This window comes from Penicillium chrysogenum, assembly GCF_028827035.1.
Source record: "Penicillium chrysogenum strain IBT 35668 chromosome Unknown utg000004l_segment0_segment0, whole genome shotgun sequence".
In the NCBI taxonomy this organism is placed as follows: domain Eukaryota; kingdom Fungi; phylum Ascomycota; class Eurotiomycetes; order Eurotiales; family Aspergillaceae; genus Penicillium; species Penicillium chrysogenum.
The window spans coordinates 2,972,504-2,985,092 of record NW_026622752.1 but is presented as its reverse complement, the minus strand read 5'-3'; the positions used below and the strand labels follow the sequence as shown (position 1 = coordinate 2,985,092).

At 50.7% G+C, this 12,589-nt stretch overlaps 6 protein-coding genes across 6 annotated transcripts; 4 read left to right on the top strand and 2 right to left on the bottom strand.

The window, feature by feature from the left end:
* Positions 1–26: 26 nt before the first annotated feature.
* On the top strand, positions 27–212 carry N7489_007087 (uncharacterized protein; the record flags this gene model as incomplete). The annotated part of the gene is made up of 1 exon (XM_056712837.1): positions 27–212. The coding sequence occupies one exon, from the start codon at positions 27–29 to the stop codon at positions 210–212; it is 186 nt and encodes a 61-aa protein (XP_056566552.1).
* Positions 213–634: 422 nt separating this feature from the next.
* On the top strand, positions 635–2,864 carry N7489_007086 (uncharacterized protein; the record flags this gene model as incomplete). Its single annotated transcript, XM_056712836.1, has 3 exons — positions 635–892; positions 951–1,869; positions 1,927–2,864. The coding sequence occupies 3 exons, from the start codon at positions 635–637 to the stop codon at positions 2,862–2,864; spliced, it is 2,115 nt and encodes a 704-aa protein (XP_056566551.1).
* A 1,230-nt stretch (positions 2,865–4,094) lies between these two features.
* Positions 4,095–6,898, top strand: N7489_007085 (putative C6 and C2H2 transcription factor RegA-like; the record flags this gene model as incomplete). The annotated part of the gene is given in 7 exon segments (XM_056712835.1): positions 4,095–4,185; positions 4,275–4,329; positions 4,389–4,466; positions 4,530–4,798; positions 4,851–5,581; positions 5,635–5,704; positions 5,715–6,898. The coding sequence occupies 7 exon segments, from the start codon at positions 4,095–4,097 to the stop codon at positions 6,896–6,898; spliced, it is 2,478 nt and encodes an 825-aa protein (XP_056566550.1).
* Positions 6,899–7,836: 938 nt separating this feature from the next.
* N7489_007084 (cupin domain-containing protein) lies at positions 7,837–8,388 on the bottom strand (the record flags this gene model as incomplete). Its single annotated transcript, XM_056712834.1, has 1 exon — positions 7,837–8,388. The coding sequence occupies one exon, from the start codon at positions 8,386–8,388 to the stop codon at positions 7,837–7,839; it is 552 nt and encodes a 183-aa protein (XP_056566549.1).
* Positions 8,389–8,730: 342 nt separating this feature from the next.
* On the top strand, positions 8,731–10,090 carry N7489_007083 (fumarylacetoacetate hydrolase family protein; the record flags this gene model as incomplete). The annotated part of the gene is made up of 3 exons (XM_056712833.1): positions 8,731–9,091; positions 9,138–9,482; positions 9,546–10,090. The coding sequence occupies 3 exons, from the start codon at positions 8,731–8,733 to the stop codon at positions 10,088–10,090; spliced, it is 1,251 nt and encodes a 416-aa protein (XP_056566548.1).
* A 425-nt stretch (positions 10,091–10,515) lies between these two features.
* N7489_007082 (uncharacterized protein) lies at positions 10,516–12,398 on the bottom strand (the record flags this gene model as incomplete). Its single annotated transcript, XM_056712832.1, has 4 exons — positions 10,516–10,761; positions 10,817–11,617; positions 11,688–11,939; positions 12,000–12,398. 4 exons carry the CDS (start codon positions 12,396–12,398, stop codon positions 10,516–10,518), a joined length of 1,698 nt encoding a protein of 565 aa, XP_056566547.1.
* Between the last annotated feature and the right edge of the window lie 191 nt (positions 12,399–12,589).

The following is a 12,589-nucleotide window of genomic DNA, read 5'->3' as shown; positions in this document are numbered from 1 at the left end:
GTCGGGACCACTTCGGGATAGTGGACATGATTTCCACTACTGTTCTTGAGGATATCGGCAGCTCGCAGGGACTTTGGAAGATAGACCGGCGCAAGGCAATCTTCGTGACATATCAGGAGGGGATTGCCTTCGCTGCTGTTGCTGCAGCCTCGTCGGCGAACCAATTAGTGACACCGGAACGTAGATGTATACAGCCAGAGAGCGCCCAGTAAATTCTTGAAAGCGATGGTGTATGTCATTTACAACCTTGGAATTCCACTCCAGTCTCGACCTAGAAAATTTGGCTTTGGGGCGTGGCAGTAACAACACGGTAGTTAGTTACAGTGAAGATCTATCCATTATTTCATCAGTCTGCCGCCCACAGAAGCCCGTGAAATGAATAATGCATTAAATTTACCCGAGGCTGCAGATTCCACAGAGTTCGGGGTCGTGAGCGAGGTTTAACCTCCGGAGGCCTGGGCTGATGTGGCCCCGATAGCCCGACATATCGGGACTGTACGCCAGAGGAATGTGGCGTCGACGGGTCATACAAGACTATAAGTATGGGACATCCATTTATTAAACCATGGAGCTTGCATTGTTGAACACCTCCTCACCAATCAATCGCGTCCCCTGCCTGGGTTGACCTCACAAAATGACGGCCACACAGAGTATCACATCTCATGCTTCTGATGAGGCCAGGCCCCTAAAGATCTTGATAGTGGGTGCTGGTATTGGTGGATTGACCGCAGCCATTGCACTCCGCAATCAGGGCCATGACATTCAAATATTTGAGCAATCGCATCTGGCCACGGAGACCGGGGCAGCCATTCACCTAGCCCCAAACGCAAACGGCCTCCTTAGACGCCTGGGAATTTTTGCCGAACAGTTTGGCGCCAACCCCATGGAACGAGTAAGGCCTTGTCTCGCCAGCGGAATACCGTGGACTAGTTGCTAACAGGGTTATCTAGCTCACAGAGTATAACGCGACGGGAGAGGTGCAGCGACAGATGAACCTCAAGGAAGCGAATAAGAGGTGGCAACATCCCTGGCTTCTCGCGCACCGAGTTGATCTGCACCGCAACCTGAAAAGAATAGCCACAACTGCCACGAAAACCCGCGATGCAATCCCTCTTCGAACAGCTTCCCGTGTTGCTCAGGTCGTCGCCGAGACAGCAAGTATCACGCTAGAGGATGGCAGCCAGTTCCATGGCGATGTGGTGTTGGGTGCCGATGGAGTGCATTCGGCCACCCGGCATGCCGTGCCTGGGGGCCAGCTTAAGGCGGAGTGCCGGGGCAAAAGCGCATTTCGTTTCTTGGTCTCGAAGGAGGCAGCCGCAAATGACCCTATTACGGCCAAGCTGGTCCAGCACCCCGGTGAGCTCAGCATCTGGTATGGCAACGATTCGCGCATTATCATGTACCCTACTTCGGACAATACTGTCCTGAACTTCGTATTGATCCATCCGGAAGACGAGTCAGCGGCCGATTGCGATAACTCTTGGGGTCAACAGGGCAACCTGCAGAAGATGTTGCAGATTTTCGACAAATTCGACCCGACCATTCTTCGGCTCCTAGGCAAGGCCGAACCCCAGAGCGTCAAGGTGTGGAAGCTCCTGGACATGGACATCGTCCCCCAGTGGCATCACCACCGTCTAGCTTTGCTCGGAGATGCGGCCCATCCTTTCCTGCCGCACCAGGGCCAGGGCGGCGCAGTTGCGATCGAAGATGCTATCTCGCTAGCGGTAGTCCTGTCTCCAGGAATCTCAACCACCGAGGTGCCTGAACGACTCAGGCTCTACCATGATATCCGGCACGAGCGAGCCACACGCATCCAAGGTTTCTCGCGTGCCATTGGCGAAGATCGTACGGACGACAAGCAGCTGGATAGTAAGCCACCCAATTGCGAATAACTGCGAATGACCCAACCTTACCATATGAATACAGTATACGGCTTTACCAATTTTAATTTCGGGCATGACGAGTGGGATAATTCGACCCAATGTCTTCGTGAGTGGACGTGGAATCAGATCCCCGATCCCTACTGGCGCATGCCTATCGCCTTTGGCCCAATGCCGGGACCGCGACAGACCCATCTCGGTTTACCCCGCGGAGGCACAAATTCGACATTTATAACGGTTTCAGTCAAGTTCAAGACCTCGCGAACCGTCCTGCAGAATCTGTTCCCACCTGGTCGCAAAGGATGGCGGTTCACATCTCCAGATAGCGTTGCGTATGCCTCCTTCTCACAGACAACTCTGGACAACATGGAGTGGCTGGGTGGGACGGGATACAAGCATATTGGCTTGTACATACACGGGGTTGAGTATGTCAAGGACGATGGCTCGGTAATTAAGGGCACCTACCTCCCCGTCCTTTTCGAGTCCTTGGCGGACCCCATCGTTTCAGGCCGGGAGGAACTCGGAATGCCCAAACTTTATACCTCCATCGATGTATACCGTCGTTCCAGCTCTTACCGCATCCGCACCGGGTGGGAAGGGGCCCTCTGGGGTAACTTCTTACTAGAAGACTTGGTAGAAGTGGACCCATCAACTACCACGGGTGCATTAAGTGGAGAGGCCGATGCGGGAATTCTGACCTACAAGTACCTGCCTAAGAGTGGCCGCGCGAACAAGAATATTGCTGCGGAAGAATATACCGTCTTCGACCCCTTCTCCAAGGCAGTGCCGCCTCCACGACCACGAAGGGTTTACACGACCAATAAGGCAAGTATAGAAGTCGATGGTTTGGATTGGCAGCAACTACCGACGCTCCACCACATCATTTCACGGCTTGCAGAAGTTCCCGTGTTGGAGATTGTGGGGGCAAAATTGGTGGAAGGGGACGGGGTGCCGGACGCTTCGGGAGCTGCACCGATTGAGTAGGTACCTCTCAATGGACCATGAAATAGCTCTAAATTAGAAACAAGGAGTTTATCTCTAGTCAATTTTCCACACCTCGGGATGCCATAATATTTCAACATTAAAGCCGCGGCTTCCCGGTCTATCATTTTTTCAATTAGGGCACCCTCTTCATCCAACATTGAACCTTGGAACATATGGGTCTAATTGGTAATTGCTAAACGAAGCTTAGCTACTTCAGTGATGAAATTGAAAAATGGGGCCATGTAAGCCCCTTACTTGGTCAAAATATTCTAAGCTGTCTTCAGCCTTTTTTTTTTCGAGGCCACACCACCTTCGTTCGTCAGGTTTCTGCTGGCAGGTACATCTAAGTCCCGGCCGCGAGGTCCTCCTACGTGGTTTACAGCTGCGTCATGGCTATACCCCACTCGCTCCGGATTTTGGAGCTGCTTATTAGCCCTGGATATCTACGTTACAGCTAAACTATAGATATCAGCTAGAGTTTTACAGCTGTGAACTACTTATTGTATAGGAATATCTGTCAAACTGGGGTATGGCCTCCATTAGGCTATACACATTAACCGTGGTTTTTGTGTTGGTCGAGTGGAATAATGCCATATTTTATTCCAACAATATCGCTTAACCTCCCGCTTGGGGATCTGGTGGGCTCAGCCCCCTTAACACAGAGATAAAAACGAGCAGAAAATCGCCAAAAAAAAGCTTACATTAAGCGTTTCGCGTAGCAATTTATTCAACGGTGTACGTTCTGGTATATCGTTGATGCCTCGCCTTGTATCACGGTTTATCCCGACCAGGACAGGAAAATGTCACGGAAGTGGGTCCCGACAATCACCCATTTATGCATTTTTAAGAGGGACCTCGGATATCAAAAATGGAAATCAGACATCAGACATAAATGCTGAGGCCCCTAGCTATCTTATCATACCTAGAATAAGTGGGGAATCCTCGCTTTGACCGGACGAAATTAGTATAGATTTGCTTTATAGACAGGCAATACCTCACCCTAACCCATCGGGTATGTGGGGAGAATTTCCCGACCGCAACTCGTCCTGCGCCCCAGACGCCACCCCCGCAACCAAGTGAGCCAAGCCACCGCAATAAGATCCGGACCATGGCAGTATTTCCCCTCCTCTTCTCCTTCTCCCTATTCCCCACGTTCCGAGCCCTCAATCATCAGCGGCCCATAGCTTGATCTATCCGCTTGCTGGTTCGGGCGGGCTTCAAGCTGCTGATATGGCAACAGCGCAATCTGGCATGTTCCAGTGTGGCTCTTGTAAGAAGAACTACAAGCGCCTGGATCACCTAGCTCGTCATGTGCGATCCCGTATGTTCCTCCCGCTGCAGGGCTGGCTCTTGTCTCGTGGACTTGGTGTGCCTCGGAGTAAATGCTGCTTACACAACCATCTTCCCTAGACACCCAGACCAAGCCTTACAAGTGCCATGTCTGCCCAAAAGCCTTTACAAGACCGTAGGTATACCCAGGCTTATCAGTGTAACTCAATACTAGCTGGCTAAGACTGCTCAAAGGGACCTGCTCAAGAGACACGTTGCCGGACACAGCTCCCAAGCCGGGGACGCTACAGAAGGCTCCACCGAACAGCCCCGGTACATAGCCGGAAGGGTAACAAAGGCGTGTAAAGAATGCTCATCCAATCATCTCCGGTGTAGCGAGGAAAAGCCATGCCGGCGCTGCCAGGGGAAAGGCATCGAGTGCAAGTGGAACGACTCCATGGAACTAGACACAAACTTTCCACCTCCAGGAGCTGGTCAACAACCCGATGACACTATCTTCACCCAAGATGACGGTTCCTGTGTTATGGACAATTTCGTCGATACGACTACGATGGGAACAGCGTCTACATCGGCAGTCATCGGTGACCAGGCTGGGTTGGAAATTCTTACGCCTCAGACTACACATAACCCGCTGCATAATCTTGGTGGGTCTGCATACTTTTAGGAAACAATGGCTATTGGGCTGATAATATGAAGATCCATCCCTCGGTGCCGACGCTAATAGTCTCTACCAGTTCCCAGATCTCAATCTCTTGTCAGGACACTGGGCTTCCGCTAGCACAAGCGACATTGACATGAGCTCTTACAATGCGCTTGACGACATGGATCTGAGGTTCCTAGATGCCTATAACACCAGCATCCCATTCGAAGTTAGCAGTATCCATCCAACCCCCAGAGGCGCGCAGACACCCCACACTGCGTCGCACACGGACCCCGGCCAGCCCGCCGCTATGTGCACGGAGGCCTTCCAAAATTCGCACTGGAAGTTCCGACCTAATGCAAAGGATCATTCTGGAGCCGAGGAGCATAATCTCTCTCTTCCCGCAGCCAACTCCGCCTATCCTACCCCAGAGTCTGGAGTTGCACTGAACTTAGACACAAGGATCACGTGTGCAAACCTAGGGAATCTTGTCCGAGACAGGATCCTGATGATGGTTGTTGACAGCTGCCATTCGGATAATCTGTCAAAGGCAGTCGCTTCTTTTCCGTCTGCTGGGCTACTGGATACACTGTTACAGTACTACTTGACCTCACCTGTGACGCGTGCAACATCATTTCTGCATGCTGCTTCATTCGATCCCAACGAGAAAAGACCAGAGCTGGTAGCTGCTATGGCGGCATGTGGAGCAGTGTTGACATCTGACCCTGCACTATCTAAACTTGGCTATGCTATACAAGAATGTTTACGAATCGCAATATCGAAACGTGTACGTTTTGCATCGAATCGTGTATGTTTTCAGTTGACTGATTAATTCTGCAGTGGGAACGCGATAACACACTCGTCCGAGATCTTGAGCTCTCTCAGGCCTTTCTGATTATTCTTGAGATGGGTATCTGGAGCGGACTCCCCCCGCAAGGTTGAGATCGCTGAGAGCTTCTTCCATCCCGTGCTCACCATGATGCGACGCGATGGAAAGTTCAAACGGTCAGCGTATCCCGACACCAATACTCAGGCCATAGTTTCGCGAGACGAATGGCTCAAGTGGGTGGAAGGTGAGTCTTTCAAGCGGCTCGTCTTCAGAATGCTCTCTCACGACGCAAACTCCTCCATGGCCCTTCTGGTCAATCCATCAATATCCTATGCAGAAGTTCTATTACCACTTCCGGGAAATACAGATCTCTGGACAGCGGCCTCTCCCGAACAATGGAGCTCGTTCATCACCGTACAAGACCCCGGCGAGCCCCTTTACGTCGCAGATATTATCGACGATCCCGGCATTCTCAATAATCGTGTGGGGTCGCTGGATATATACGTTGCGATTCACGGTGTGCTTGCATGCACGTGGGCCATGTGTTGGGAGTATCTCCAGCTCTCCTCTCTGCAGAGATCGCGACCGCGCCGGTGGAACGTGCTTGTTACAGAGATGAGGAAGGACGAGCTTCTGAAATTGCTAGGTCATCTCAAACTCAGCTTGCCGTCTGATGAATTGGCGGATCCAGAAATACTGATGCGGCTGGAGTTAACACTGTTGCATTTACAAATGCCATTTGAGGATATCCAGATATTTGCGGGTATGGAAGGCCCGGAACGTGCCCGTGCTGTGTACCCAATGATCCGCGACTGGGTCAAGAGTGAAGCAGCGAGACACGCAATTTGCCACGCAGCCCAGATCGTTCGAATTGCCAAGCGATTGCCGAAGGGGATTATACGCAGCCCTTTAGCAATTATGCTATACCACGCTAGCTTAGCGTTCTGGGTCTATGGACTGTTTTCCAACCAGTCTTCAGGGATATCCAGAGTGCCCAGTCAGAATGTGTGTATTGATGACACGGACAGCATTGCCTTACAAAGGTTCAAAGGCTTCGGGCAAGGTCAACCGTGTATAGGATGGCGTTCGGAGGTACCCGGTCAAGACGATGTGGTACTCAGCGTACCGCTATCACAACCAGATAAGGTCATGGAGGCTGTCATGGGAATTGTACGAACAAACTTTTCAGGATTGCCCATTCCACATCTTACAGAGAGACTGGTTCAACTAATGGCTGAGCTTGAGAACTCGGCGAAGAGGAAAGTAGCTGCTTGATATATACCCACTCCGGATGAATACAGTACTTCGATTGCTGAGGCTGGCGGCTATCTGTTCGATTACTACCTCTTCAGCTAGATGGTGCAGCAATGACCCTTCGACGCAACCAAAAACGGGTTATCCGTCTCCATCTTATCATTTGTCATCTCAGAACCCAACCTAGCAGGGACAGCAACTTCGCTCCGGTTGCGCCTTAATGAAGTCGCTTTACTGTCAGCGTGATCTCTTCTAGTTGCCGAGGTGTGTAGGAGAAAATCGACCTTCCGGCATCGAGCTACGCTTTCTTTTCTCGGAAGCTTTGGATTTAATCATATGGCTTTGTTCATCCTGTATATATCCTGCAGGTGATGTAGACCCTTCTTCCACGGATTGTCTATCGGTTCGGATGCGGCCTCGCGAAACCCTCCACATCCTGAGTGTAGTCTTCCCTTGCATTCCCCAGATGACTCGGTCCACCCTCCGGAATTAGCTGGGTCGACTAGTGACTGGAGTGAAACGGGTTGGTTCTTGCCGATAATTCTGACAGCCCTTGGACGTGAATTTCACTCATTATCACCACTTGACATCCATCTTGAAGCTCACTGCGTGTCCGTAGAATAACATAAATTCTTATCATATCCACCGACACCACAACTTAACCACCCAAACGGAAGCTTCCACAGGGTATGCTTGGGGGACTGGGATTCATCACCCCCACGGCCGTGGGACACCAGCCGAATCTCACCCATTCTCAGCGATCTCTTCCCTGAGGATGATGTACCACATTGTCGAGTGCCTCCCTATACGGCCGCTTTCGGCTGCTTTTTATATGAGTTATTGTAGCAAAAAGATGTCATAGTAAAGAGAGGATTTCTTCGTCGTTTGTAAAGCATCACTCAGCAAAGAGAATCAATACTATACATATGTATAAGCTTTACCTGTTCAGTGAAGTCTATCTATTCCGATGCCTTGACCCCCTGCATATCACCATATTCTTCCCCTAGCTGCTTCTCTCCCACATTTGGTGCTGTCGAGGGAAGGAGAACATAAAGCATCCTAGCCCACTCCGTATCACTAGTGTTCTTCCACGCATGCATAGTGGCCCTTTGCACAGCAACATCGCCCCTCTTCAAGACCCTTGTTTCTCCTGAATCCAGAACGAGTTCCACCTCGCCTTCCAGAACAACGCCATAGTCAAGGCTGATGGTACGGTGCATAGGGGACAACTGTCCAGGGGGCATGTCCACGTAACGCAGGACGCTGCCCGTTGAGACAGTGAGCCCTGGTGGACTGGAGAGAAACTCCTGATAAGACTTCATGTCGGCCTCATCAGTAAGTTTTGCTGGGAACTCTTTGGTGACATAGCCTAGTGCGAATTGGGCGACCTTGTCCGGGAGCTCATAGAAGGGGGCGGCTGGCTCAATTGTCGTGTCAATGATAGCTTGGCCCTCGGTGTTGTGGGAGGTGATGTAGCGTTGTGGTCGCCTGAGCTTGCCGTTGAGCGCCATGGTATAAGAGGACGTAAGAAAATAAGGGTTGTACTGTGAAATAACTGCTTTTAGTCACTGATCGAGTCGAAAACCTGACTTTATAATTCACTTGCCGATCGGGATGTGGGGAGCCTGATACTGCTCCAACCCGCCACTTGACGCTCTCTCCGTCATGCCCACTGCTTCCGACATCTGTACTATACGAAATTGGGGTATGTAGGGACTTAAATGTCCCGAGCCCCTGAAAGGCTTTTAAGAGGTCGAACATACTTTGAACCCCGGTAGTACTTTTCTAAACTATCTGAACTACCACATTGAATTCCAGAACATCAAGACTCGAGACTCAAGTCTGACATCGTAATGATGGCAACTGCAAACTATAGTCATCACTTTTCCCATAGGAACATTCCTTTCGGTATTGCCTCGTCGCAGAACCATGAGAAACCACAGGCTGTCTCTAGGTTGGGAAACACAATATTGTTTCTGCATGACTTGCACGTTCACGGAATCTTCAAGGAGTCCAAGAACATTCCAGAGAATGTCTTCAACCAGCCAACTTTAAACTGCTTTGCAGCTCTCCCCAAGGGTGAGCATCGATATGTACGGGAAAAGATTCAAGAGGTGTTTCGCCACCACGGCCTTGAGGGATTCCCTTCTGCCAGCAAAGAAGACGCCGATGTCACTACGATGCACTTACCCATTACGATCAAGGATTTTACAGGTACTTTCTGCATTTTGGTTGTTAGGTGTATTTTCTGACATTTTAGACTTTTCATGCTCGCTTCACCACGTCATCAACGCGGGACGCATAGTCGTTGGGCATGCAAGCCCACCTCCCAGCTTTTTCAAGTTTCCTGTCGGATATCAAGGTCGCACTAGCTCCATTGTCGTTTCAGGAACTGACATTGAGCGCCCGTATGGGCACTTTCGCAACCCCAAATGTACTGATCCCCAAAGTGAGGAAGCAATAATCTTTGGACCCTCGCAGAAGGTTGATTACGAAGTTGAGCTGGCAGCAGTAATTGGGGAGCCATTGCCGATGAAGAAAAGGCTCCATGCCGATAATGCCGGCAATCATATCTTTGGATTCGTGATTCTCAATGACTGGAGCTGTGAGTGTTCAAGCCCAAAAAGGCTTCTAATGTTGAGGAGAAGATATCAACTAACCTTTGTAGCTCGTGATATCCAAGGCTTTGAGATGAACCCCCTGGGTCCTTTCAATGGCAAAAGCCTGGGCACTTCCATCTCCCCATGGATCATCACTCCTGACGCCTTAGAGCCTTTCAGAGCTAGTATAGCTCCTCAACAAGCCTTGGGGCCTACATATCTTCAACAGTCCAAGCCATCAACCTACGATATCCTTATGACTGTTGAGATCCTCGCAAATTCAGACAAAACCACTGTTGGAGTTTGTCCCGTACAGTCCCTGTATTGGACCCCACAGCAAATGATCGCGCATTCGGTTAGCTCAGGTAGTGCGCTTCGGACTGGAGATATTTTGGCGACAGGCACAGTTAGTGGTGAACATAGTCTGAGCGGGGGCTGTTTGCTTGAGAGAACGGAAGGAGGCACAAAACCAGTGATGTTGAGTGATGGTTCAAAGCGTGGGTATCTTGAGGATGGTGATGTTGTGCGAATTACGGCGATGGCAGGAGCAGCAAACCTAGGTGTTGGCTTTGGTGAATGCATTGGTCGCTTAACACCAGCCCGGCCTTTTTAAGTGGAAAGGCACAAGCGACATAGCCTCACGGAACAGTACCTCGTAAACCGGAGGAAACGTTCGAAGGCTAGTGCACTCTAGGGGTACACGGGTCGAGGATTGAGAGAAGAACCAAACACCACTAAAGAAGATAACGACTGTGATAATATCTAGCGATTAAGGTTAACCTACTTCACAAGCGAATGGGCTACCCCAAAACACTATAGCATATGCGATTGTTCCCGTTTCAAGTTCCAATAACACAGGAAAAGAGGTCAGATCGTTAAGGTTTTACCATCTAGCCATGTGGGAAATCCTATATGCTGAGACTTGACGTATATCTTTCTAGTTACCCTCCTGAATGAGATAATACAGCCAAAATACAGCAACGCGACTTCGCGGTATAGATGGAGTAATATGAAACCAGGAAGCCAGACACCCACCACTCACTCGCCTTGACCAGGAGCCCATTTCTGGGTCGCAATCCGGATTCTTTTGCCATAGAAGTATATGGGAAGCGTCAATAACCCAGCTAACCCCATCAACATACCAAATACACCAAAAGGCTCAGCAGCTCCACGCGCCTCAACCCACGACCCAACGAAAAAGGTCCATGCGAAGGCTACGATTGCTCGCAGACAGGTAATCATCACAAAACAATCATGGGCAACCACGGGATAGGACTCGATAATCTGCATCGTACCCAAAAATCAGTAGCTGCTGGCAGGCGAGAAAGACCGGACTCACGTAGTTGAACCCAATAGAAGGAACCTGCATGACCCCGAAGGTCAGCATCCCATAACCGAATTGGAGGCCGAGCCACCCGAGGTTGGAACTGTATTTCCCGCAAAAGCCAAATGTGAGGAGACCCGTCGTAGCAAGAAGTAGCCCCGGAAATAGGGCTGGCAGGCGGGCTTCAGGCTCGCTGAGCCCGTTCGTTTGGCGCATTGCCTGCCGCTTCAGGACGTGGTCCGAGAGGTAAAAGGTGAAAGCTACTCCAGCAATGCTGCCGACCAAGCCGCCAATATTGATCAGGCCCGAATTTGCACCCCAGCTATATGGAGGCGCGGACACAAACTGTGGTCCCACAGTGGAAATCGTGACAATACCACCCACCAGACCCCCGTAATGCAACATGACCAGCCATACAGCGGGAAATCGAAGGGTTTCCCAAGGCGCCATGAAATGTTGCCATAGACCTCCACGATACAGTCCGACCTTCAGAGAACTTGCAAATGTGTAGGGCTCATGCGCCTGTGTCAGAATGGACCTGTCTATCTGCTCATGCTCTTCAATATTGGGCTTGTCAAATCCTGTTGGCTTATCTTCCTTTGATTGTCCAATATCTTGGGTCGCGGCAGCCATGGAAATAGCAGCATCTCGATCAAAAAGAGTTTCCGGGAGGCAGACGAAGCACGCAAGGAGAGATACCCCGGAGATAATGACGTTAAGCCACTGCGTCCACCGCCATCCCCAGGCGTGAGCGACATAGCTCCCGATGATACCACCGATGATCGGGCCTAGAACTAGAAAGATTGTGTATATAGCCTGTCGACGGATTAGCCATTGTAATCTTATGTCAAATGTAAGAGTGTAGCGGTGCTTGGAGGGTACTCACCATTGCTCTTCCTCGCTGGTGACGAAAATAAATTTCGCCTATCACGCCTGGACAGATTGTATCCGCAGCTGCACCAGCAATACCCTGGAAAACCCGGGCTACCAAAAGACTGTTGAAGGAGGTGGCTTTGGCTGCCCATACGGAGCACAGGGTGAGCATCACCAGACTGACGAGGATGATGGGTCGGCGACCAAATACGTTCGAGAGAGGGACCCACCAGATATTGGCACAGCCAAGCATCAAGACGTTGACCTGTCAAGATATTTAGTGAGTAGTTCTGAAGATAGGGACGACGAAGATAGGTTAACAAACGGCAATCAAGTGGCTGAGGTGTGTCTGGGGCACTGGTGGGTGAAAGTCCGTGGCGAGAAAGGTCAACGCGCTGGACAGGGAAGCGGATGCAACGTTGGCTACGAAACAGTAGACCGAGGCGGAGAGAAGGGCCGTAGCCTTCCTCCAGAGACTCCAATTCAATGGGTCGGACGGGCAAGTTGACGGCGTTGGCGACACACGCAGTTGAGGGCCGAGGGCTGACTCGGATGTTGGTCCTGCCTCATGACCTTGAAGGATGAGAATTAGCCTGTACGCCAAAATAGAGAGGTCAAGTGTCTTGAGGAGGAAGACTGTACCATAAAGCTCGACTGTCCCAGGAGGTGTCGCTTGCTGGACGGCGGAATTGGGCAGTGAGAAGGCGTAGTGAAAACCCGACATGTTGTATGCTGGATGGATTTATGTGAGAAAAGAAAAATATATAGGAGAACTCGGGATGGGACAACCTTCCTTAACAAGACCGAGGTAGGTCAGTTAGAGATGATAACCCCGGACTGACAAGCGGGTGGAGAGAGAGATGTGTCCCGAGGTCCACAGGTGGAGGACATGGGGACAGTTTTCTTATTACTTTT